General features: G+C 41.7%; 3 protein-coding genes across 3 annotated transcripts; 1 reads left to right on the top strand and 2 right to left on the bottom strand.

Moving 5' to 3' along the window:
• Positions 1-848: 848 nt before the first annotated feature.
• On the bottom strand, positions 849-5,958 carry tmub2 (transmembrane and ubiquitin-like domain containing 2). Its single transcript, XM_072442946.1, has 4 exons — positions 5,843-5,958; positions 4,613-4,852; positions 3,162-3,510; positions 849-1,831 (listed from the first exon to the last, which is right to left on the bottom strand). The coding sequence occupies exons 2-4, from the start codon at positions 4,836-4,838 to the stop codon at positions 1,450-1,452; spliced, it is 957 nt and encodes a 318-aa protein (XP_072299047.1). The 5' UTR covers positions 4,839-4,852; positions 5,843-5,958; the 3' UTR covers positions 849-1,449.
• Positions 5,959-7,423: 1,465 nt separating this feature from the next.
• Positions 7,424-13,644, bottom strand: asb16 (ankyrin repeat and SOCS box containing 16). The gene is made up of 7 exons (XM_072442943.1): positions 13,508-13,644; positions 12,915-13,239; positions 11,746-12,013; positions 8,734-9,142; positions 8,167-8,250; positions 7,688-7,798; positions 7,424-7,616 (listed from the first exon to the last, which is right to left on the bottom strand). The coding sequence occupies exons 2-7, from the start codon at positions 13,234-13,236 to the stop codon at positions 7,431-7,433; spliced, it is 1,380 nt and encodes a 459-aa protein (XP_072299044.1). The 5' UTR covers positions 13,237-13,239; positions 13,508-13,644; the 3' UTR covers positions 7,424-7,430.
• An 896-nt stretch (positions 13,645-14,540) lies between these two features.
• hrob (homologous recombination factor with OB-fold) lies at positions 14,541-26,634 on the top strand. The gene is made up of 10 exons (XM_072442944.1): positions 14,541-14,717; positions 14,853-14,903; positions 15,560-16,609; positions 17,350-17,433; positions 19,397-19,531; positions 20,096-20,204; positions 23,232-23,317; positions 23,390-23,512; positions 24,026-24,233; positions 26,562-26,634. Exons 1-10 carry the CDS (start codon positions 14,715-14,717, stop codon positions 26,606-26,608), a joined length of 1,896 nt encoding a protein of 631 aa, XP_072299045.1. The 5' UTR covers positions 14,541-14,714; the 3' UTR covers positions 26,609-26,634.
• The last annotated feature ends 925 nt before the right edge of the window (positions 26,635-27,559 follow it).

The following is a 27,559-nucleotide window of genomic DNA, read 5'->3' as shown; positions in this document are numbered from 1 at the left end:
TAATTGCATATTTTACTGCGTTTCTAGTCTTTACGTGTGCTTAGAATTTGAATCCGTCGCACGTGGACTGAAGGTTTTCTGACAATCGTGAGTATTCATAAACATTTTGATGCAGTACAAGCAGTAGCATCTGGAGGTCAATCTACACATGCGCAGTTGCAATTGAATATTCTCCGGCTTTATCGATTTATTCATTTATTGAACACTAATATACATTCATTGTGTTGAAAAATGACTACGGTATTTTCCAGTGAGTATTAAACTGTTAAACGTGTACAACTCGAAGGATTTACCGTAATCAAAATGAACTGAATCAGCATTTTATTACCCCCATTTTTATTTTTGGGGTCGTCTTTGAATTAAAGGTGAGCGATATTGACAACGATGAATATCTTGGTTTTATGTATTTTTTTGCATTACCGTATTTTCCGAACTATAAGTCGCACCAGCCAAAAAATTCATAATGGGAGAAGAAAAAAAAGATCTGAGTCGCACTGGAGTATGAAATGCAGTTGCAAGTGTGAAAATAACAAATAATATCACATATAAGTATAAATATAAGTATAAGTCGCACCCCAGCCAAAACTATGAAAAAAGGTGTGACTTATAGACTGGAAAATACGGTAATTGTGTTTTTTTTTTTTTTTTATGCTCTTTATTTACTGTAGCTCATGATGTATATGCTATGGTTCATGTTGACAAGCATCATTCTTGAGGGTCATTCTAGCATAAAGCAGATTTTTCTATATCGTCTATACAGAAATGTGTCGCATTTTAGACTTCTTTAGAGAGACTTCAATCAACACAATCCAGTTTGTTGTAGAAAATATAAGCAGACGGAACAGGGCTGGTTTCAAATGCTTTATTCTGAGACATTTGTGAAGTCAAAGCGGTCCAGCATAAGATCACAGTTCCTCCCGTAGACCACGCGCGGCCCACGGACCCTCCAAACCCTTTAAGTGCCAGATGCAAGATCATCTGAGTCGGTCCTTTTTATTTACAGACAACTATGTACATTTTTAAAGGAGTTCTATCATTGCTAGTGATTATTTAAAGTCACTGAAATCAAGATGGCAACCGTTTTTTTTTGTCTCTTTTGCATACAGAATCATCGGTCATTCGAAAAGACAAAAGGAATCAATGGCGTACCGTACATTATTACAGTGTCAGAGAAGTTATGATTGTTTCTCTTTACTTTTAGATGTATATTTTACACTTAAAACACTGAGACAATCTGAAAAACCAAGCAACAGTACAAATGAAAATGAGCTAAAATGTTAAAGTGATCTCCCAAGTCATTGTAAAGAGGCTAAGTCGAGGTTAAGCTAATAAACTTCTGTCAAGTTTACCAACGTTTTCCATTGGTACAGAGCTCGCTTCGGCTCAGATGCGTCCTACCGCGGCCGCCATCCTTACGACATTCATGTTGTTGTTTTTTCCAAGACTTTTTCAGCGGCTGTGCATCCCGAATATGAGAAAGCTAAAGAACACAGTGACTCCCACTAAGGAGATGGTCGCGGGCGCGGTGAAGAATTGCCTGTAGTTGATTCTGAAATACCAAACCACAGCCAGGATCACCACGAATACAGGCACCACAAGGCTACTCGTGCTGATGGCCACGCCCGCGGCCATGAACCCGCCGGAGGCCCCCGACCCGGCCCCGGGCTGGGCTCCCTCCTCCGGGCCGGACTCGTTCGGGGTCTGGGAGACGTGGCAGTGTATGACGCTGTTGTGGCTGATGTTCAGGGATTTTAGAGTTCTTTTTGGGTCCTGGAGCAGATGGCCCTGGTAGATGAGTTTAATCTGCTGCTCCCGCCCGGAGAAGTACTTACTGCGGAAGAGCACAGGCGCAAAAGTGTGAAACGGGAGTGAATATGGGCACAAATGGTGTCTTTTGAAACAATCTTGCACTGTCTAATGTAGGTAGTGCAGACATTCCGTGAAGCGAGTTTGGGACTTTACAGTTTGACGGTATTTTAGCTCATCTCAAAGAACGTCTAAAGAAACACACAAGTTATGACACCTGCACTCTCACACCGGTGTCAAATCTCCGTCCGACAAATAAGACAAAAGCCTAGAGCCTACATTATTTTAATACAATGATCTCCACCAACATGTAAGTGCTGTTAATGATTTATTTTATTTATTTATTTTGAATTCTAAAAAGAGGGTTTCATTACGACTTCACTTTGACGCACAGATCGCTCAAACAGGCGCAGAAAGATGAGACCTTCCCGCGTGTCGACTTTGGACTTAACTTTGCACTAAACGCGTGGCAATGAGCCTCTTCTCTTGGCGAACGGGAGAAGAGGAGTTTGCATCGGCTTCTCTGTGCATGCTCTGGCTCTGCTTTCGTTTAGTTAAATTAAATTAAAAAAAAAAACATCACAACTAATGGCTTCACCAGCGTCACCGGGAACTCGCACAAAGCACAGTTTAATTACCCACCCTGGTTTTAGCCTATGGGGGCAGAAATTAGATTACGGGGGGCCTACACCATACTCTCCTCATGTGCGCCATACATTTTTTTTATCTTCAAAGGGGCGCGCCAGAAAAAGTTCGAGAAGCCCAGTACTAAGAAAAGGTGTCTAAATGGGTGCTCTTCAAAGGAAAACTTGAAAGATAAAATATTGCTTTTCTCCGCGAGCAAAGCCTTTAATTATTGATGCGTGAAGCCAAAAGCGGTCTTTGCGTCTTTAAAAGTTCACATTTTGGTCATCCCTGGTTCGATTTACGTTAAAAAAAAAGGACAGTAAGATGGAAAATAGTGCCGTTTACTTCCTTGCAAAAATAACAGCTGGCTTAACCCTTTGCTAGCGCACCAAAGGGCACATGGAAGGACAGGCGAGTATCGAACCAAAGGCGAAAGTCAAATCGAACCACAAGTATCGGAACTATTCAATCGTATTTTGAGAACCGCCCCATCCCTAGTTACAACTAATACTTGCTGCCATCAACCGGAGAACAAAGCATCGCTGATCAAACAATGGACCTCGACATTTGCCTGCCAAAATAACAAAACCGACATCCTTTGTTTGACTTCCCACAGCGCTCAAATTGACGATGACTTTGAAAACATTTTGTCACTTCGTTCCCAGGTGAAAAGACAAACGTGTGCTTTGGGTGCGAGTTCCCCCCCCGCCGCCCACTCACCCGCTCACCTTTTCAGCACTCCCACGGTGTCCTGCGGCTCCAGCACGGCCACCTCCTCCGTGTCGTTCAGGAACTTGAGTCGAACCGAGATGGCTGTGGCGGTGGCGGCGGACGGGGCGGAGCACAACGCCGAGACCCGCTTCACCGACTTCTTGACCCGCTCTTCCTCGTCCTCCTCGGGGTCCTCCTCGTCGTCGTCGGAGAGCAGCAGTGTTCTCGTCTGCGATTTGGCCTGGATGTCGAGGAGCGCTTCGGTCCCCGCCTCCTCCGCCCCTTCGCTTGTCCCGTCGCTCTCTCCTCTCTCGTCCTCGGGCTTGTTTTCCTGCGACGGTGACGGCGCGGGCTGTTCGGGAGTGTCTGAGGTACAAATGGAAGGAAAGGGGGGGAAAAAGCATATTGGAATCCTAATTAAATCCAGCAATAATTGTAATCCTAGAGCTGTAGTGTCATGATCTCTCAAAACTACCTTATTTTCCGGATTATAAGTCGCACCTTTTTTTATAGTTTTGGCCGGGGTGCGACTTACATTACTTACATTTACACTTATATACTTATACTCCGGAGCCACTTATGTGATATTATTTGTTATTTTCACACTTGCAACCGCATTTCATACTCCAGTACAACTTATATATGTTTTTTTCTTCTCTATTATGCATTTTTTGGCTGGTGCGACTAATAGTCCGGAAAATAGAGTATTTAGTATCTATAATCTGACCCAAACTACACAGTATTAATAACCATGCATGCAGAAAAGTAAACTGTCTTCTATGTAAAGAGGGTGATTAAACTCAAGTTCTACTCCACGCCCTCTCCTTTCTTAAATTTTCTTTCTTTTTTTTTTTAAATTTTTTTCCTCACCGAATCACCAAAACAAGTTACTAGCCTGTAAATTTTGTTCACTGACAATGGCAATAAACCTTTTCTGATTCTGCTGTTGGGAGTATAATAATAATAATAATAACTTGTTATAGCGCTTTTCAGTGACCCAAAGACACTTAACATATACAAAAAAGGGGGGGTATTTACAGACAGGGGGGACAGCACGTACAATACACAATAATATACAGATAAAATGAACAAGACAGAAGAAGTAGAAAGAAAAAGATGGGGATGTAACAGGGGGTAGAAGAGTAGACAATGGGGTAGAGGAGGCTAAATCCTGCACAATGCCAATAAAGTGATTAGTTGGTTGACAAAGACTTCACTCAACCAAGTAATCAACTAGCTCTAGAGGCCTACAATCCTATTAATGACAAATTAAATTGAAATTTGGTTAATTAATTGCTTTAATTGTGACAGTTGTAGGACTAATAAAGCTTTCTCGACACTAAGAGAACCAAATTGACAAACAAAAACCATACTCCTCCAGTAATAGTAGTGTTGTACTGTAAAATACTGCGCCATATAACTCTTACTCTCGAAAGTACGTTACAGTTGAGCAGTAAATGCAACCCACCTCTGGAGTTGGTTGGCGTCCCGCTGTAGCTGTCGTGGCCCCCCAGTCCGATCAGAGAGGCGTGAGCTCCCACTGTGAGGATGGTGCCCAGGATGTGGTCGCCTCGGTCGGCCACGTGCGTCGAGAGCCAGGCCAGGACCAGAGCCAAGAAGAGCAGCAGGACTCCTCCGGCCGCGGCCACTTCCCCTTCGATCCCATCCAACATGGTCAGTGCACACACTGCCATCTCAGCCACCAACACTGAGGCACAGCAGCACAGACACGTGGGTTATGGTACAAAAGCGAATCAATATGTAGAGGTGGGCAATACATCGAAACGTTAACAATATTGTGAATGTTGTTTTGAAGTTAGTTTATAGTAAAATGCTACAAAAAGAGCCGATTACAACATAACCTTTTTCCATTTTTATGTGTAAACATTCCATGAAGGGTATAAGCTGCTATTTCCACACTGAATATAGATATTTACAGTATTTGTGTGATACTAAACTACAACTACACAGCGTTCTTGGACGCTGTGTGACATAATATCAACTAGTCTAACTAACTAATGTATAATTTTTTGTCAATATTGCCCAGCCTTATATATATATAAATATATAAATATGATATAAAAGATACAAGGTGAAATGTCAACATGCACAAAGCAAAAAGAAACGTGACTTAAATAGCAAATACTGGAGATAAAGATCATGTTTGCAATAAGATGACAGACATCAGCACTGGGCCAAAGGTAAAGGAAGGAAAACTGAGTCAACACCAATGAATCTTCAACATAAAACATTATTTCATTCTAATTTAGGCGCTATATTGTCCAATAAAGCGGCCGCTGCTGGTTTAGGGTACACACCGTTAACTTATTGATGGTTTATGCATATTTATGAGAATAACATTGATCAACAGAGCAGCAATGCAGTCTCGCAGCAGAAATGCACTGTCCCATGAGCCTCTACGCCACGCAACTTGACAATAACTGAGTTTAAACAGACAAATATAGACACACAACTCGACCGCGGCGCAGGTACGATCCGAGTGTTTGTGTTCTAGTTCCGCACCAGCCGCAGAGGGAACGAGCGGCGGTGGCTAACACGCTAGCCTAAGTTGTTAGCTAATCGCGACCTTCGGCTGCTCTGGACTCGCCGGTGAGCTCGTGCCGTCGTGTCACATCGTTGACCGGGTAACGGGCGTCTTCGGCGGGCCCGTGCCTGCCCGGTGGTCGCGCGATCTTACCGGTCAGCTGTGAAATCAGAGCATTTTCCGGGGACGAGCGCGGCTCTCTCAGCGCAGGAGCAGCAGCTGTTCCTTCAGAACCTCCGCAAAACAAACACGCGCTGACGTCACGGCGTGGCCAGGGAGCGGGGGGCGGGGCCTTTTGTCGTCACGTGAACCTGCGGTTTGATAAAGCGCGTGTGCTCTGTGATGTTTTTGAGGGACACTTTGCCGTTAAAAGTATGATGATAAATAAATAATATATGTGTGTGTGTTGAAGCGGATCCTAATGCTGTCAAAATACATGTTCATCGCTCTAAATTGTCAAACCAGAAACCGAAATGTACTGTATTTGTGTCTCATTTGTTCTCGTATAATTCCTTAAATTATTGCACTAACTTCAAAGCTGTGAAAACTCTTTGTATTGAATTTGAACTGTGAATAACAATATTTATTTTCTATGTTATGAAACTGCAAATGTATTAAGCCTCTAGCAGTGTTATTGTTAATATCATTGTACATTTCATTAAAAAAAATACACAGAAAAAAAAAAAACAAGCCTGTGTCTGGTTTGTGCAGGGATCAGGACCATGTGTGGGTCAGGACCATGTGTGGGTCAGGACCATGTGGATCTGATCAGGACCATGTGGATCTGATCTGGACTAGGAGTCGGGACCATCCATGATCAGGAGGACTCTGGAGTACCTGCAAAGAACCAGCTCATCCAAAAAACAAACAAAACATAGAAGAACTTTTGATTGGATTTGTTATAGATACAAAGCTCTCATTCAGCCCAAAAAACAAAAGCCACTATTATTTTAAACAAAGAACAAAACCCTCATCCAGCTCAGCATAGAAGAATATTATTATATATCTCACCTTTTTAAACTTTTTAAATGATGTTCTGTGTTGCTTTACCCTGAAACATATATTCTATTTCTATACTAGAAAAATATTATTTTTGAAGCAAAGTGTGCTTCTGTCCAATTTTGTCAACAATATTAACAAATAAAATAACCAACCAACCTATGTTTTTTTAAATGTTTCAAACCAGGAAAAAAAAAACTTTAAGGCTACAAGAATAATCATTTGGAAACTTCATTTATATGCTGTGTTGTTGCCTCACTGCTCGTGTTTGATTTAGACTTTTTGAGGTATTTTCTAGTAAAGGTATTGTGGGAAATATTATACACGAACAAGTTTAAATTTCGAGCACATTGTCTGAATGATAAATAAATGTGTCAGTTATATAAAGCATGATTTTAAAAGACTAATTTGTTTAGAAAAGTCCCTCATTAACAATGTAGCCTAACTAAACAGACACCACTGTATTATTGTTGTGCAGACACTCCCCTTTTCATTAGGCAACACACATTTTCTATGGTCACTCAAATTGTCACAGTTGACGTCCTGGGCAAATAATATGCAACATTTGTATAATTTACTAAAGTAAGATAACATACAATACATTTGACAAAAATAACAAGCATAAGTTTACAGTCACAAGCAAAAAGGGTACGGTGAGTGATTGTATTTTCCGGCACCCCAAATGTAACACGTCTTCTGCAATGTAATCTGCAGTTTATATCATAGTGTGGACCGTTTTCCCTCATCTCAGAGTCCGGTCAGGGCGCAGCAGCAGATAGTCCTTCACAGAGCTGGGAATGTCCAGTTCACTGACCACAGAAACACACCGGGCTCCAAACAGTGACCGTAGAGCACAGCGGCCGAGATGCTGCAGGGAACGAGGCTGACCGACGCGCTCCTTCACCAGGTCGAAGAAACACTTGTGCTCCTGAAAAATAAATATCACCGTCGTATCATCGTTTTGATGTTAAGTCACGATGAAAGACGATTGCAGCTCACCTCGTGGATGTCTGTGGTCAGGGAATCCAGCCATTCGCAGACTGGAATCTGTGTAAATGTGTTTAACATGACCTCCACAGTCGCAGGGGAAAGGACACACAGCTTTAGCATCTGTGAAGGAAAACTTTCTTATTGTATATGACGGAATATATGCAGTACAAACATCATATACTCTACTAAAAATAATATTAAAATGTTATTTTCCGGAATATAAGTGGCACCTTTTTTCATAGTTTTGGCCGGGGTGCGACTTATACTTATAGTTATACTTGTATACTTATACTCCGGTGCGACTTATGTGATATTATTTGTTATTTTCAAACTTGCAACTGCATTTCATACTCCAGTGCGACTTATACATGTTTTTTTCTTCTCTATTATGCATTCTTTGGCTGGTGCGACTTATACTTCGGTGCGACTTATAGTCCGGAAAATACTGTATTTTATTACAAAGCACTGGGATTAAGTTTATTCAAGACCTTTGGTGAGACCGGTTTTGCTCCATGGTTCAGAAGCGAGCGTGCGATCTCGTGAGGCTGTTGCTCGGGATAGTCTTCCACCACCTTTACAGAAAAAGCAGAACGAAACAAGAACTATGTCATAATGACTAAATAACGCCATTTTCTCTAGTAAAAAATAAATCAATTTGTCTCCATGGAGCTGTTAAGTCTTGGTTTGGAATGCAACAGTATGACATTAAACTCAATCCATCTTTCTCCCTGGAGATCAGATCTGTGGAGAGGCACAACCCGAGCACAGTGAAAATAAAAAAACACATTTAATTGATTTAACGCTAAAAGATTCGTAGATCAGTAAAAATCCATACTGTGGAAAATTCCTTGCATGGCCGTAACTTCTCTATGACAGACATGCAGGTGGCAGACTCTCCACCTGAAGATGCATAAGGAAAATTATGGAAATGATTAAACAATTAGTAATAACAAAGTAAAAAAATAAATTAAATCAGCGTATGAAAAAACGCAAAACTCCAGCCCTTCAAACCCACAGCACTGTTGAGAAAAGCCCCATTGTTGTTGCTGTGTTACCTGCAGCAGACAGTCCATTGGCGTGTATCCAGCGCTGTTGGCTGCGTCTGCCCTGGCTCCGTTCTGCAGGAGCACATGGGCGATCCCGGGGCAGCAGTTGGCACAGGCGTTATGCAGCGGCGTGTGCATCTTTCTGCCTGCTGTTTTAGGATCGGCACCAGCCTCCAACAGCATCTGGATCGCTCTGAGATAACGACCGGCCTCCGATGGCCTCTCGGCCCCTGAGCACGCGGCGTTCAGCGGGGTCTCTCCCTCTTGGTTTGTGGCCAGAACGTCGGCTCCGTGCGAGAGGAAGAGCTCCACGTGTTTGTCCAGCGCTCTCCGGGCCGCTACGTGCAGAGGGGTGAGTCTGGACTCTGTCGTCCGCACGTTCACCCCCGCTCCAGCTGATAACAGCAGCTCTGCACACCTGCAGCACGGATTACAACACACTCTGTTAGAGGCATAATAGGTAATGCAAATGTTCTTATCCGCGCCAACAGCTCAGCTCCATATCCAGATTATAACAGCAAGAAGCACGTTAAAATGAATAAACCAAAGTTGCAGTGTAATCTTTAGACTGTAAAATTAACCACAAAAAAATGCAGATACATTCTTATTTACATTTTGTGTGATACTTACTAACCTCAAGTTAGAGACATTTTAGCACATTTTAGATTATCATTCTGAATACTGTCTCCAGGATTACAGTACATCCCATCAAGCACAGAGACTATTTGAGGCAGAGGACTAGTCAGTGTGAGAGCCACAAGGAAACATCCTAGATCCACAATCAAGGAAAAGACTCCGACAGATGACAAGGCTCAGTGAATGTCTCAGGCAACTTGGAACAGAAGAAGAGAAGCTGGAGGAAAAGCCCCTACATGGGATATACCACCGGAACGTAACTGAAGTGGCTGAGCTCAAGAAATCCTACCAATGGCTAGAGAGGCCTGGACTGAAGGACAGCACAGAGGCCCTGATCATGGCTGGACAGGAGCAGGCCCTGAACACCAGAGCAATAGAGGCCCAGATCTACCACACCAGACAAGACCCAAGGTGAAGTCTGTGCAAAGGGGGCCCTGAGACAATCCAGCTCACAACTGCAGGGTGTAAGATGTGGTCAGGGAACATCTGCGGAGTATATTGGCCCATTCACTGCTGGTGGTGAGCTATCTCCATAATGAGTGACAAAGGGTTTGCCTCTAACCTCTCCTGTGACCAACCCAAATACATCACACTAGAATACATTGGCGCCACAGACACTGAAGATGAAATGTCTTTAGAGCACAACAACTGTATGCAGGAATCAATTCACTAACTTTCTATTCCTTAGTCTTCAGAAAGACAGGAGAGTTCGCAAGGACTTCACCCACACTCTAAGTTATACAGGAAATAATACCTGCCTGTCGCCATCAAACTACTGAACTCTGTGCTCTGGTGGAGTTACTGTGCAGTATTCAGCTCACTTGTGTTATGCAATAGTAAGTACAATAGTAAAACTGTACATGATCATGTAAATATTTTGTAATATATGTAAATCGTTTGTTTATACTTGGAAATTTACATCTATTCTATTTTATTTTATCCATTTTATTATATTGTGATCTCATCTTATTTTTAGAACTTTAAAAAAACAACAACTATAACATCAAAACTAATCATGATCTCTTATCTTCTCCTTGCAGCAAAGCCAACTGTAACCATTGCTTAACTGTCATTATGCTGCACTGTTCTACTCTGTCCACCTTCAACAACCTGAACTCTCCAAACTCAAAAGCAGCTCTCCCCTCTGCCTACATCCCTTATGAAAGCATGTCTGCCCTCCTTGTCTTCCTCCATCACCATCATCAGTCACTCTTCACCTCCGTCCATATCAACTATATTACCCGGTCTCCGCACTATCTGCCCTTCTTTCATTGCCTGGTTCTGATCCATGCTCGTCACATCCTATATTGTCTACTCCAACCCTCTTCTCTTCTGGACACATCCAACAATCAACTGGTCCAGAACCCACTTGCTCATACTCTCACTTGAACCCCCTCCACTGAACACCACTGGCTCACATTCCACTCACGCAGCGACTTCGAAATACTCATTCTCGTCTACAAAGCTCTGCATAATCTCGCACCGACTAATCTGCCACCACCTGTTCTGTCGTCGTTCGCACCTAAAGCTTTAACCTTGGAATCTCTTGCCCACTGTTTTGTTTTTTGTTATGTATATGTGTTAATATAGTGATTTTGATTTTTTTATTTTTTTAATATATTTTTTTTATAAATACATGCATTATTATTTATTATTACGACTATTTTTATTATTATTATTATTACCACCATCATTACTATTATTATTATCATTATTATTATCATTATTACTATTATAATATATTAAAAAAAAATTGAACAATATCGAACAATATTTTGTCAAATAATAATGTCAAAATGTTCAGATGTTTGCCGTTCAGATACAGGGAGGAGGCAGCACCTGCTCTGCCTCTGGGAGCACACACACAGTTTGATTGATTCCTGCTGGTCCCGAATTCTTTTTTCCGTGTGCAAACTTTTTAAACTTATATATTGGTCAGTCTAGCTTGTTTTGGGATGAGTTATGTCAGTCAGAGATGAACGGAGGCAATGGTTCTTTAACATTTTTGATAACATCAGTGATCAGATTAAAGTCGGGTTTGATCGTTTTGGTGAGCGAGCTTTCCTTGGTTTAAACTTTAGTGGACCGCACAAAATGTTGTGAAATGTCCCAACATTTTGATGACACAAAACTGCAGAGCCTGTCAAAATATGCAAGATTTTTTGACTTTGTGAGACTAAGGGCGGATCTAGTGGGACTGTATAGCACACAAATGGTGAGGAATGAATGCAAGTCTCCTGCAGCTTCTCCTCTTTTTGGTCCAGAACGACCTGTGTAAGGAACTCTTTTGGGTTAATTCGCGTTTGTAAATCTGACTCTGAAAGGTGGTGCCTCACTAACCCTGAACCTCACGTCACTGCATATGTATATAAACCGTAGTCTCACTGTAAAGACTGTGGGGAGTTGCACAGGTGCAGGGGGGCGCACCCATCTGCGGACAGCACCTCTGGATCAGCCCCATGTGAGAGCAGCAGCTGCACACAGACTGAGTGACCCCCGACACACGCGTCATGAAGCGCTGTGCTGCCCCCAGGGTCAGAGGCCACCTCGGCTCCTCTGAACAGGAGCTCCTCCACACACCCAGAGTGCCCCCTACTGGCAGCCAGGCGCAGGGCAGACGTCTGTTTCACTTTTGAGCTGAGTGTCCACATTCCTGGGGGAAAAAAAGGTATGTTTATTATATTATGTTATAAGATATAGTACTGTATGTCATACACCTCCTTTTATTCACATGTTACACCTATTCATTGGGACTAGCACAAAAAGTAGCACCCCTGTAGACAAAAAGGTGAGTAGTACTTAATTGAGTAACTTTTTGGGAAAACGAAGACCTCAGTTGTTTTCAGACACCATACTTTTACTCATACTTGAGTAATATATTTTGACAGTGTAACAATATTCTTACTTGAGTAAAAGTTTTGGTTACTCCTTCATCTTTAAGTGTGAAAGTTGATCATTTTAGATAACTGGAACATTTGTGTTTTTTCCTTGGCTCCTTCAGATGCGGTTTAGTTTTTCAATTTTTTGTCATCTATCCTTTGAAAATAACAGATTTGATGTTTTATCTTTCCAGTTAGGCCAATACATTTACTTCAAATTATAAATCAGATGTTCTGTCCAGACAATAATTACTCTTACTTGAGTTGTAGTTTCCCCAAATACATTGTTTTACTGTTACTTGAGTTATTTCATGGACCAATACTTTGTACTTTTACTTGAGTACAATTATTTTGAATTTAGTTTAAGTTAGGTTAGGTTAGCCTTTCCTCATCCTTATCCTTCATAGGAAATTTTGTCCTCTGCATCTGCCCCGGCTGGAGCACCAACTGATCCAAACATTACTGCTAAGAATAAGGGCAGTTTATAATAATTTTGTAATTTTGGATTAGACCTACTTATCACAGCAAAGCTTCTATTGGAATTTAAATGGTTACCCAGGGTACTTATGCAAAACAAGGGTTCAGCCTGGATTACAATGAACCAAAAGCTGTAGGAAATGAATTATATAAAGCTAACAAGGCAACACACTGTATGACAAAACAGAAGACACACACCCATGTCTGGAGCCCACACCATCTCCTCATGCGCGGTCTCCATCAGAGCGTTGACCATGGCGGGGTCCTTGAGCACCGCGTACACCCCCTTCATGTCTCCACACATGAAGGTGTTGTGAATAGCCGTGTCTCTGCATCGGACTTGTGGCGGCGCTGCCCGGACCTCCTGGATTCGCTGCTGGTTCCTGTGCGGGGGTCTCGGGGCAGCGGGTAAAGGAGCCCGGCTCATGACTCTCCTGTGGGCCAGGGACCGGCGAGCATCCTCCCAGTCCTGGAGGTCCTGCTCCAGTCTGAGTGAGCGCAGGGAGGTCTGATGTGACATGACCTATAAAACAAGCATAATGTTTAACTGACAAACTCAAACCCCACCTCAGAAATGTGGGTCTAACATGGCCCCCCACTAATACTTGTCCAATTCTGGGCCCCTAAAACCTTGGGTAAACAGACCTCTTTGTCCCCTGATGTCTACTCCCCTGGACAGACTAATAGCCTCATATTGTTTGTGAGACTTATCGTATAGACCAACGATCAAGCAAACATTCAACTGTTAAGTACTACTGGAAGAAAATAACTTACAAACAAGTTTCACTCACCCGTCACTGGACATAGGTTATAAATTAAGTTATAACTTGCTTGTTTTCATTACAATCAACTTCTTAGTTAGCAATGAATGTTTTCTAAAAAGTGTCCTTAGCATGTGCACGCGGTCACAGGCTTGTTTGCTCACATAACAAAATGCTGCAGTTATTCTTGGATCAGAATGCAGGCGGACACCTGTTATATCCGTAATGGACACTAGATGGCGCTGTTGGTCTAACATGTGCTTGTTCTGTTATCGGACCAAAGAGAATGTGCAATGTCAAGATGGTAAAAACAAGTGGTTGAAACTGTTGAAACTGTTTTTTGGGACTCGTTTCAAACTTGGATGGTGGAATTTGATCCTACGCGCGTTTAGGATAAGCAAGAACCATGGAAGTTGGTGACCATATAATCCCATGTTCCGGCTGAACCTTGGTGGGCACCAGTCTGCTGCTTTTTTACCCTCTCATTGGACACTTGAACTTGTGTTGATACAGACGAGGCGCAGCTAAATTAAGGAGCCTATGATTCACTTTATACAATGTATAAAGATGTCAAAAAGGCAAGGCAATTTGTAGGGTTTATTTGTACACAAGGCAATTCAAAGTGCGTTACACAACAGGAAAACATGCATTAAAATCACAAAGAAATTATAGAAATCACAACGGAGGAGATGGATGATGGATGGATGGATAAACTTTTTTGCATTGTTGTTCAAAATTGTCATTATTTTCATTGGAAAATTGTGTAAAAACTTGGTCTTAATTTTTTTATTTGCATATTTGTATCAACATTGTTGAACAATGTATTTTGTAGTTATAAAAAAAAAATATTATTATTATATTATATACCGTAGTATCATTATAACCTATACACATTTCAAATAAAACATATAGTAAACAGCTCCAGTCTGCAGTTTATATAAAAAAAAATGTTTATAATGTTTTTTTCTTTCATAAGCAAAGCATAAAGTGCAGGATTTAACTCTCTTGTTGCGATCTTGCAAACCCAGCTACGTCATTACGCAGTTGCGTCCGGTTTGAACGTGGCGGCGCGGACCAAACATTCCTGAGTGAAAAGAGTGATGTTTTTGCGTGTCGATGACCATGTAACCCCATGTCACGAAACACACTGGCTTGACATCACTTTTCCAGATTGTATTTACCGCGGGTGGTGCGTTTGAACGAGGAGATCGGTCTGTTCTAACGTCGAACCCCTGCGATGGTAAGAAGTCAGAAAAACTCACCCAGATGGAGCTAACGATGCTAACATGCTAACTGTAATGTGTACACCTTTTCTGCACCGTTTAATCGCCACTTCTTATTACTCAATGTGTTAAAGTTTGTCATCTCTTTTTAGGCCTGCAAACTGAGCAGCTTGTTCAGCATTGGCGAGGACTTTGATGACGAGGTGAGTGTTTGCACCTGTTTTCATCCCATTTCTGATGCTCCTCTGCTTCATTTAACGTTAGGGTCCCACTTGTAACTCTTTTGGTTGTCCCACACAGCCATTTAGTCCCCTAAGTGGGATAAGGGCCACTGATTTAGAGAAAATCCCACTGTTTAATTGTTTAAAAATGAGATTCACTTAGAATAATTGTAATTAATAATGTCTTGCTAAGAAATCAAGACTTTTTGGGCTTTCAGGGTTATAACTGCAAACATTTATTGCTATTTATGTGTTACGATTGATAACAACATTGCAATTAATATCTAGGGCTGTGCAATATTGACAAAAATGTATATCTCAATTTGTTTTTTGGTATCTCGATGACGATATTGTGTTAAAACGTGTTAAAGATATTAGTTGAGGTTTAATGATCAGAAAAATGTGCAGTAGTGCAATAATGTCACCTCATACCTCTTATTTTAATAACAATTTTACATCAACATTTTGCATATCTTCAAAGCAACATTCACACCATTTTGATACATTCCCACCTTTTATTAATAGTTATTAGCTTAAATTCCCCGTCCATCCCACCACATTCACAACTCCGTTTTTTTCTACAATTTTAAGTGGCTGTCCTATTTCCATCGCATTATTTATTTACGTGTAATTTCTAGGATATTCTTGGAACAGACTGGGGAACTCGCTCTTCATCATCGCGCCCGGTCGAAGCGGCGGCAGCTGTGTCATCCTCACTGCTGCGCGCTTCCTCCATTACCAACCTAGAGACTGAGAGAAATCGGCCGCAGGAAATTGGAGTGAGATCAGCCGCCCAGTTTCAAGGCACCTCATCAAGGACTATCTCGCTGACCGCTGCCGGACAAACCGCCGCTTTGAGCCTCCGGCAGCCGTCCGCCTCTTCCCCGCTAAATTATGCACGGACTATTTCGCCAGCGCAACAGCCCGCCGCCGAACCGCCAAAACCCAAAGCGGCCCCGGACGACTTTGATGATTGGGAATTCGACCTGGCCGACTTGGAAGAGGTCGACGATCAGTTGGGCCGGCTGGGAAAATCCACTTCTCCCGCCCCGCAAGTGTCCACGGTTACGACCTCATCTTCGGCCAATGCGCTGCGACCTCTTGGAGCACCAACGCCCCGAGGTGGCGGCGCTTTGCGGGAGATTTCTCAGTCTGTTTCCGGTTTGAATGGTAGTAATCCACCAATGACAAATGAACTGAGAAGCGTTTCCAGTCACTCTTCCGACAATGGCGATCGAAGTGTACAAAAAACTGCATTACCCAGTGGGATAAGCAAGCTGTCTCGATTCGCTTTCGATGGTGTCCAGACTTCTCCATCACCTTCTAGCGCAGGCCCTTCTTCAGCTAAATCTACCCCTGTCCAGTCCCGACGTCCTCCATCGTTTGCTCCTCACAGTCCTGGCGTTTTCCCCGGCCTCACCGCCGCGTCTCCTTCATGTTTAAGACGAGGGCCAGGGCCAACGTCGTCCACCCCGTCGTCGTCCGAGCGGAACCGTGGGCTGTTCGAGTGTGTCTCCCCCGCGCCGCGTCCCCGACCTATTACCCCGTCGTCCCTCCACACGCCCACGCTGACGAACCGCCTGGTCCAGTTGGTCTCTGCCTCCAGTACGAAGAAAAGGCCCCGCTCGGAATCGAACCGCCCCAGGACGAGACGCTTCCCGGGGCCCGCCGGACTCCTGCCGCAACAGGTCTGTGGAAATGTGCGCCATATCTGCGAAATATGACACGAGCCAGGGATGTTGAGATGATTCAGTAAATTGATAATCATGATTGTTCTGGTTACAATAGTTGGAACTAAGTCATTTCAACTCATATTTTATTCTGTACATTCAAAAGGTAAACTTAAATTATCTTTAAAATATAAGTAGTAGATGATTATAAGATAATGGAATTGGGGGAAAAAATAAATAAATCACACTTTGTCCAAGATGTCGATTATTCTGAATAATTGTCAGTGTTTCTGCTCGTAATAAATCATAAAACTCAAATGAGATATTCCTGTTACTAGGTGTGAGCAATATTAACAAAAAATAATATATACTAATACCAATTTATCAGAAATGTGCTAAAATGTGTAAATCTCTTGGTTAAGGTTATTTGACTGAAGATTAAAACACTAATATGCAGAGATATTACTTTATGCCCTTGTTTGAAAGATTAGCCTCCAAGTCTTGCAAATTATGGACAATATAATTCAACAGTTTTGAAATGCTGTGTTATATATTTCCCCTCTCCACGTCATACGATATATAAATTATGTTAAATGATGACCTAGTTTTGGTAATCTTATCATAATCATAAATTGTCTTGATTTGTTGTCAGCTTTTGTCATGTTGACTCTAATGAAATGACTGTCAAAAAAATCTATGCGTTGTGTGTCTGTTTTTCCACCTTGGTGCCACACAATAATTGGATTTTTGCCTCTCAGCCGCAGGGTCAGAGCCTGGATGACATAGTAGTTTGTGTTTCCAATACACCCGCTCACGGAGCTGTGGCCAGGTCACCGAGCCAGGTAATGAAACGTATCAATACAACCATGATCAGCAATACACAGGATTTGTTATCAATGTTTACAGCTATATATAATAGGAACACTTGGCCATAAAGTTGTGATAATAATATGTTTTAAATTCTCAGCTTTTACATATTTTAATTGGCTTTGACTCAGATGTTTACATAATGAGTCCCAGACTGTCTTCTTGGGAAACAAGATGTGTCATCTGTTTGTAAGAACAAGTGATGAAATATTTAACTTAAAGGCGCAAAGGACGATTTTTCGGCGATTTGAGAACGCAGGTGGAAGTGCGCATGCGCACTCCCCCGTGTGGACCGATACAACACACACGTGCGTTTGTTTATTAGCGTAACGGAGCGCATCGCATCGCTCGTCTCCCTTAGATTTCTGTCCACTTCTGCGTCAGCTCGAACTGTCTTTCTCCGTCTTCATTTTGCCCCGTACACTGAGGGAACTATATTATGATAGATCCATGCGCTTAGGCACGCGGAAACGTGGGGACGAACCGCACGCGGCTGCAGGTGAGCGATAGGTGCGTTTTATGATTGATACGTGGCAGGACAAATGATTTATCCACGCCACGAGGAAATATGATAAAAAAAATTGCTGAAAAAAATCGTCCATACCACCTTTTAACTAATTTAATTTGAGCAGGTAAAAATGCTGAAAAACAAATCCCATAAATGGGACTAAGTTGGACCGGATGGTTTTGAATGGTTTTTGACCTTCATCAGAACTTGTACTGTATGACCACATAGGGGAGAAAGGTGTACTCTGTAACTTTTCAGTTGGAGGCTCTGCCACCTTCTTCTCTCCAGGGAGATGTTATTGCCTGACTTGTAATGTATGGCCTTAAACTTATCTATTTCTATGGCAACAAGCAGGTGATGCCACCAGGTCAAGTTACACATCAGGCCTGCGGAGAGGCGACCCCACTCACAGTAAAGTTTTAGAGATATTTTTGAGTAATAAAAACACCTGTTATTGAACAAATGCAAGAAAGACAAGTTTAATGCCATAAAGAGGATCCCAGAAAGACGAGCGGCCGTTAAATGGTCAGATTATGGGGGTCCGAATGAAACTATAAAACAAAGTACAAGTACAAAAGGACTTTTGGCTGTGGGGAAAAATAGCATCACTAAGAAATGGATAACACAGCCCACACTGACAACAAAGACTGGACTGATTGTTATGAATATTAACACAAATGGAGAGAAAAAATGACATTTGGATTTAATTTGGAACTGGACAAACGTGAGAGACTGGAACAGGTGGGACTCTATTGTCATTCAAATGTCCCGTGATTTTATTCTGTGATTTTCTGTCTATTGCTACTTGTGTTCTTTTCATTTTAGATTTTGCTCTCTGGTCATGTTCTGTTCCATGTTAATAAAAGGAATCCATGTAAAACAAAATTTAAATAATAATTCTTGATTTTCAAAACAAAACAAAAAATTACAAAGTGGTGGTAAAAGAAATGACTAATTTAAGGGTAAAACAAGAATTTGGGGAAATGATATTCAAGAATAACTTTGAAGAGTAACTGTCTGAACATCTGGTTTATAACTTGAAATGTATGTAATTGGAAGGGCAAAACATTAAATAATTCACAAAATCTGGTACTTAAAAAAACAACCTTATGTTCAAATCAACATAAAGCTTTTGTCATGCTTTTGTCAAGAGGAACCAAAAACTTGAACAAAAATATGACTAGTAGGAGTAAGTATAGTGTCAAAACGGTTAGAAGTACAATTTGAAAGTAAATGCAATGGAGTACTACCCACCTCTGGCAGTTTCTCTCTTAAAGATACATTTTACTATCATAAAGTATGCTTTTCCCTCTTCGTGGTATTGAAATTGGTCCCGTCTCTTATCTCATATCAAAATTAAGTTATAAATGTTGGTATATTGATCTCCACAGCTTTGAAAAGTGTTTAATAGTCTGTCTGTCCTCGTGTAGTGTTCCAGCTCGCAGGCCGAGGAGGAGGACTTCAGCGGCCCCGCCTGGACCTCCATGAAGTCCGAGATGGGTCTGGACGAGAGGAACCCGTCCTGCTTCCTCCACACCTACAGCGTCGTCATGGTGCTCCGGAAGGCGAGCGCCGCATTCACCGACACGCCTCCCCTTCCCCACCCGCCGCGCTCCGCCGTCGTACTGAAATTGTTTACCGTTTTTTAATGAGTCATTGTGTAGGCCAATCAGCTTCTGTATTATTCATCTGCCGCGGCCGTAGCTGTGCGTCGCGGCGTGAGGTCTATTGTCGTAATCAGAATAAACAATTGAGCCGAACAGGAGGTGCTCGTAATTATAAACACTACAGTCACCTTAATGGAGCCTCCTTCATAGGCGAGGCTCCCCGGGAAGACGTCCGCGGCAATGACTAAACAAGTGCTGTCGTGTTTGTGGCTCATTTACACAAACTTTGCTCTCTAAATGGACGTTTACACATCAACGCCGTGCCCTTACCCCTCGCGTTAACGGAGCATAAACATTCTAATGCCGCCCATCTTCCTGCGGCGTCGATCCCATTTGTAAACGGAATAGAAATGACGCCGGATCATGTTTTGCGCTTGTTGCGTTTCGACCGCGCCACACAAACGGCAAAATGTTAATCAATACAAAGCTTAATTGCCTTTTTTGTGTCGCGTGTTTTTGCAGGCCGCTCTCAAACAGCTGGTGAGAAACAAAGTGCCAAACATGGCCGTGCTGCTCAAGAACCTCTTGCCCACTCACACGGACGCCAAAGCTGTTTTCAAAGACCCGACAGGTACCGGCCACAACGCCAGGTTTAATGACGGCAAAAACAACTCTATTTTGAATTCTCGATTGTTAGACTCTTGCTATGTTGGAGCGCTTGCATGTGTAGTTTTTGTGCCTGTCTCAAGCTGTGAGATTGTTTTTTTGGACATTGATCCATGAGGGGAATTAGTTGTCATAGAAATACAATGCAATATGATTATTTAGACTGATACTTTTCAAATATTGGCAAAATCTTGAGCATAGAAGTATCTTGGAGAGTCAACAGCGCCATCACTGTGTGGTTTGGGAACTGCATCTGTGGAGCGGTCCCTGCAGGACACCTACAACAGTCCAGTCATCAGGGCCCAGAACATTATCAAGGATCGGACGCACCCTCAGGAACTAGGGGGTCCACGGACAGTTTAACAACATGCCATAGGACTTTTTAAGGGGCTCATCAGTTCTGCAATTTTGAACAGGAAGTCGATAGATCTGTTTCTATTACTAAGTCGTCGTAGATCAATAAGCTGGTTTACAATGAACAAAGTGTACAATGATGATCTACTCACAGTATGTTCTAGTTCAATATTACGGACCTGAAAAAAATCACGTGTCTCCTTTAAACAATAACTGCAACTAGAGCAATTGTATTCAGCGTATGGTCTTGTGTCCTTTTGTATAGGTATAAACTATTATTATCAAGGGAGGCGAGCAAGTAAGAATTTCTGACTCTTTGAAAACGGACGTGCGCTGTTGTTGCTAGTTGTTTTTAGCTTGTGATGATAAAAGCCGCTCTGGCCTCTGAAAGTCCTGAAAAGCACTTATAAACACAGTGAATAAGTAGAATGCTAATGAGAAAGTAAGGAATAACTTTGGACTGTAGTAGGCCAGTTTTTACCTTATTCAAGGCTGTAAAAATCTGTTACACAAGTAAATTTATAATGTAAGATGAATTATGTTTAAGTTAGCATATATGTAGTTAAGTTAGTAAATGGATCTATGTACTGTAGTCAAGCTAGTCAGATAAGCAAAGTCAAATAGACGTAAGCAACATTGTTATGCCCCTTTTGAAATCAAAAACAATTCCACTTCTTGTCCAGCTTTATCTTCCTTTTACCTTTTTTTAGTTCTGTTGCCATGGCCTCCTGTCAGCAGACACGCACACACACAGCGTTCAAATAATCAGAGCTGAAGAGGCCGAAACTGCACTCAGCGCCATGCACAAGAGCTCATTAGTGACTGAACAGCAGGAGATTGGCATCACTGGTGGGTGGGCATCAAGTGCTTCTGACCTCGAAAGTGACCGATCATGGCGGTCTTACAGATGTGCCAGTCAACTTTTAGCCACTCTGAAGTAGAAGAATGTCAAGATTATTACTTGGTTAATTGATAATCGTGATTATTCGGGTCACAGTATACCGTATTTTCGCATAAGTTGCACCAGCCAAAAAATGCATAATAGAGAAGAAAAAAACATAAGTCGCATTTTTGGGGGAAATGTATTTGAAAAAATCCAAATCAAATCATCTTGAAAAATAATTTATATTAATAACAGATTAGAGAACATGGTGAATAGGTGTACGTATGCTAACGTAACACCTTCAGCTTCGTTAATTTGTCATGTTTTTTTCTCACAATAATGGCAAAACTAACATTTGATATTGCAACATCCCCACTATGAAGCATATATATAGAGACTTGCTACGCTTGTCTCCATGGAAATGTTATAGCTTTACCTGAAATGTTCAACACTAGTGTTAAACTTGTCCATCTGGCATGCAGGTAATCGTTATTGATTCACACACATTACAAGTTATAATTGATCAAATACTTTTTGTCTCCGTCTTCCACTTGTGATTAATGGCAGATGGCATTCGCAGATCTACTGGCTCAAGCTGCTCATATGTTGATGAGTTATAATGTAAAACCTTTCTTATTGGGGTGTGTTCTGTTGTGGTTGGAACAGAAGTAATTTGAGGACAAATTGTGAAAACGATTCCCAAATTGATCGTCTACTTTCATTAATTCGAAGGGATTTATTCTCTGAAATAAGCCGCTGGTATGTTGATTCCACCCTTTAATTTCTCCAGCTCGCTCTGTTCAGCCAAACACAATTAGGGCTGCGGAATTGTTTGTTTTGGGCTTTAAGGATCTGTGTTGCAAATGTTGCAGACTGTTGATTCAATCGTCCAGAGGCGAGAAAAATCCTGCCATCTTTGGTTTATTATCAACTTGCACCACGCACGTTTTGGTAGGAAAGTTTCCATTTCAGATTTGGTGAAGATATTCCAGTAAACAAATTGCTAATAAACAGTTAATTCTTTGGAGTTGTTCTCCAGTTGTTTCACGCAGTAATTCAGATATTGATTGGGCCTCAGAGTTTTCATCGATCCACACTTGAGACTAGTTAAGCGTCGGTGGGGAAACGCAGACATTTTATTAACCAGTTTTCATAAAATGTTTTCTTTTAGCCTTTTTCCAATTAAAGATGAATACTGTTTATATTCGTTACACATTTTCTTACTGTAACTGCATTTCACAGACCAATCCCTGTTTCGTTTGCAGCATAATGCCAAAATTATTCACTTCACTTATTCATTATTCAATTGCTTTAGTTTGTTCTGTATACCGTAGTTCCCAGATCAAAGTTGCACCAGCCAAAAAAAGCATAATAGAGAGGGGGAAAAAAACCATACAGACATTTAATCTTGAAATACAAATTAAAATAATAACAGATTAGAGAACATGGTGAATAGGTGTACGTATGCTAACGTAACACCTTCAGCTACATGACGCACAGACAGAACTGTGGTAAGTGTCTGGTATTATTCAGATAGCTATAGCATAAAGAACATGCTAACAAGTTTACCAAAGCATCAGTATTACCCCAAATCACTGAATCCATTGAATTCTTCCTCTGTGTCACTTCTAAACAACTCCCCAAACAGTGTGAAAATAACTAATAATATCACATATAAGTCACTCCGGAGTATAAGTCGCACCACGGCCAAAACTTATCTGGAAAATACAGTAATTCTGTTTTTGTGGACTGCAGGGGAGATGCAGGGCACTGTGCATCGTCGGTTGTTGGAGGACAGAGCCGGGGAGCTGAAGGCGGGGGCTGTCCTGCTGCTTAAACAGGTGAGATCTTCAGAAGGTAAACCGGCTCGTTTTTAGCACGCACCGTAATGCCATCGTCGTATATTCGTCCAGGTGGGTGTGTTTTCTCCGTCCCATCGAAACCATTACCTCAACGTGACGCCCAACAACCTGCTCAGGGTCTACTCCCCCGATGGAGCCTGCATGTCCTCCACACAGCTCCCTCCACTGGCCATGGTAAGCAACTGCTGCTCCTGTCCTGTTCTGGCTGCAGTGGGGGTCAGGGGTGGGCAATAATGACAGGAATGAATATCTCAATATCGTCTGCATTATCCCGATGGCACTATTTTGTTGATGAGGCCAAAGAATTGCCCAAAAAGTGAGTGTAAATCTGTACAATTAAACACAAATTTGCAGAAATATCACTTTATAGCCTTATTTGAAAGATTAAACTGCATTTTTTGTAGATGATATTGACAACGTAATCTAATTTTGTTGATCTCCATAACCACAACTGATTAGAGCATCCGTTTTTGATTCATCTCCAACCTCTAATCACAAAATATTACCGATGAATGAACTTTATGCAGTACTTAAGTTATGGTTTCAAATAATTCGGATTTTTAATGATGGCATATGGCAGTAACTGATGTATATTTTTTCAGTATGATCTGTTAAAGTGTGAGGATTCTCTCCGTCGTACCGAGTTGCATTTTTCTAAATACATTTTTTGTTTTTTTTTCTACCTAGGAGCCCGTGTTGCTTTCATCGACCCCCCACGTCCTCCGGGAGCCCGTCTCCAAGATGCAGCTGCTTTTTGATGAGGACGAGGACAAGGGACAAGATCAGGAGGGTGCCGCGGAGGGGAGCCCCGAGCAACAAGAGACGGTGGACCAAAGAGCAAGCACCAAACACCAACAGCCAACGACAGCAGAGCAGGACTCGGGCTGGGGAGCAGGTAAAATTCACAAAGCGCTGGGTCACATCTTTAAGACCACGTGTGAAGTCAGATGACGGTGGAAAATGTGCTCACGTGCCACATAAATGATAACGGGTGTATTTTGGCTCAAATGAGGGCTGCACGATTTGGGGAAAAATATCCAATTGTGATTTAATGCAATCGCAGTTACATTTGTGATGCACGTGCCGCTCGATGGCAGAGTGGAGGGCACGCATGCGCTCCCAGTATCGAGGCGACTTTAAAAAGCGATGCCACTTGACTCCAGCCGGTTCAGTCTGAAACGCATGAGCTCACATTGTACAGGTGTGAGATTGAAAAATCCTATTATAGAATGTGAATCGTGCGCAAGACTCGCGGGTGTTCTTGAATGGAAAGTGGAAGGCAGCAGTACTTTTGACTTTTCTCTCGCTTAGACCTTAATAACTACCACTAGATACTAGATACGCAAGTGACTTGTAGGATTTCCTATGTATGTTTTATTTTAAGAAACCCTGAGTTGCGGTTTTGATTTCTTAAGCTTGTGGATGCTCAGTGTTGTGATGTGACCAGGCTTATTGACATCAAACAAAAAACAGCACGAATATCAAATTGAACATCACTTTTTGCTATATGCTGAATCAGAAATACCATGGGATACACCTCAATAACAACAGTAAACCTTTACAATCTGGGGCAATCGATTTCCCAACCTTTGATCGGGGGTCCAACCGTTCTAACCACTGAGGCACTGTCACACCACTAGTTGAATGTATCAATAATAAAGTACATTTTATGGGTTTTCAGATTGGATATTTAACTCCGTGACACTGGCGACGGGATGCGAAGCTCGTCTTAAATGTAAAATCTAGCCGTCGTCTTCTCTGCCAGGGAGTCGGAGTCGGAGTCGCTCTGTAGAAATAGGTTTTTCTGAGTCGTGTGTCTCAGCGATGATTGGAGAGTGTGAAAGTCGACTCCATGACCCGAAGCCAGCCGAACTCTTGCAACAAAAACTACTCGACTACAGAGTTTCACAAAATCATCAGACGGCGGCTGGCTTTCTGGCTCGCAAAACCTTGAAGCAGATTAATTTATAAACCTTGAAGCAGATTATTATAAACCAAGTCTGTGTTTTACATTTTAAACTTGGCATAGGAAAGCATAAGACTTGGATGTGATGAATGAATTGTTGTTACATTGATTAAAGTACCGTATGTAACAATTAATACAAGAGACAACGTATCTTGATGATTTTTAGACAATTTTATGACACAATATCGTAATGTGCTGAAGTGTGGGATATCAAATGACACACAAAGGGCAGAAATAGAATGTTAAGTTTACACTGCACATTGGTAGATAACATTTAGACTGTACTAAAGTCATATTTTTTGAGTAAATGAACCTCTAAATTTGTATAAACATCAATAGTTTAGACGCAACACTTAAAATTGTGTCATTTTTCTCTGGCAACATTAGTTTTGGGGTCAATGAAACGGAGACTTGTTTTATGTTGATGAAAATGATATTGTTTTCAGTTCAAATATTCCTAAAGGAAGCTTTCATTACAAACTATTTTCTGCCTACTTGTCTATGGCTTTCAGTTGGCGCTGCAATGATTAAAAGTAACCGTATTATGATAACGTTATTCGTAGGGATGGTCCGATATTAATTTTAGTTTTTGAGCCGATACAGATATCATGCATGTCTTACTGTTGTGGCTGATGAGAGTCTTTGTCAACAATAAGACCACAAATAAGTTCACTAATTAACATTTCACTTCTGTAAACAATGGTAACGAAATGTATTCATCTGGGATTTAGAAACATGTCTGGCTTGATTGTGTTATCGTACAGGCCAAGTTTAGTCTAATTGGCCTTCTAGTTCCATTTTGACATCATTATTTGTATTTTGTCTGTCCTCAGAGGATCAAATTTGACTTTTTTAAACAAACTGGGAATGACCATCTCTAGTTATATAGACTGTACAGATTCTAAAACGCATACAAAAAGAGCTTCTATAGCAAACAGTGGCATTATCAAATCAAAATATCAAATAAGGATTGAAAAAGTCAAATTAACATAAATAAATACACTATTTGTAATCATTCCCTATCTGGAAGCCTTCAGTCACCACATTTCAACATTTATTTGGTCGATAATGTATTTTAAAACTGTCAAATACAATAGAAATAAAATAATCCTCAATTGCAGCCGTACTTTCAACCAAACCTCTTTTTTTATCTGGTGAATTTTCTCAACTGTTCTCTCTAAAAGGTCTGCACACGGGACAAGACGCAGACTGGGGTCGGACTTCAGTTAACTTTTATTGTTCCGTGTGTTTGTGCAGATGACCTGGACGAGCTCCTGGGAGAGCTGCCCTTGTACAGCGTGTGATGGCCACACACGGCACGTTTACAGACACGCCGCACACACCTCCACGGTGCGTTTCGGGAATCTGCTTCTCTTTTGAAGCCCAGTCTCTCCTTTTGAACACTGTGTGAACGCTGTATATAGTTGTAAGTAACGAGTTTAAACGAGAAAAAGAGAGTATTTTATGTTCTATTACGACCATGCATCGCTGCTGATGAAACCGGACACATTCTTTAATGAAACTACACAATCTGATCCGTCATGTTATTGTAAAGACTAATTAGTTTGAGATAATGTTCACTTATCTCGTCTCGCACCTGCTCCAGTGACCTTGATTTGAACTAATCTACGACAAAAGGACATTCATTCAGAAACGATTCATTTCAAAAATAAAGTTGATTATGCTTTTCTGCTGGCTTTTCTTTCCCAATGCTTTTTTTTTTTTTTTAGCAGCAACTCGTCCGGCCAGGCACTAAACTGACTCACTAAAATGACTGATCAGAGTGTCTATAGGTCCTCTGGGAAAAATGCACATGAACGCAACACACAAAAGTCGGGAAAAGAACGCTGGAGCTCGGGTCAAAAGCTGCTGCCCAACTTCCATGCCTGACATCGCCCACTGTGTAGACGGACGGAAATCAGCTGATTTGTTCATTTCTCTTAAACGTTTGAGCACTTTGACTTAATGTTTATACATTTTAGGGGTTTACGGTCAGTTGTCCACGGAGAAGAACAACAGGTTTGTGCAAAAATACCCGGAAACTGCTGTTTAATTAAGATGTAAAGTTAGCCAGCTAAAGTAAACATTTCCCAAATTGAATAAAAAAAAGGGAGTGTCTACAGAGCCGCAAAACTGCCATGTTATTTTGTGCCGCGGCTTCTGAAACTGCTGCGCTATTTAACCACGCCGTTTTAGACCGCGCCGGGTTAAGGTTAGGGTTAAGGTCAGGGTCAGGGTTAGGGTTAGGGTTAGCC

The sequence above is a fragment of the Eucyclogobius newberryi genome, unplaced genomic scaffold (genome assembly GCF_026437365.1).
Source record: "Eucyclogobius newberryi isolate DKJ021-1_F unplaced genomic scaffold, fEucNew1.0.hap1 SCAF_13, whole genome shotgun sequence".
NCBI lineage: Eukaryota > Metazoa > Chordata > Actinopteri > Gobiiformes > Gobiidae > Eucyclogobius > Eucyclogobius newberryi.
The sequence above is the reverse complement of the archived record's forward strand: the minus strand, read 5'-3'. Positions and strand labels throughout refer to the sequence as shown.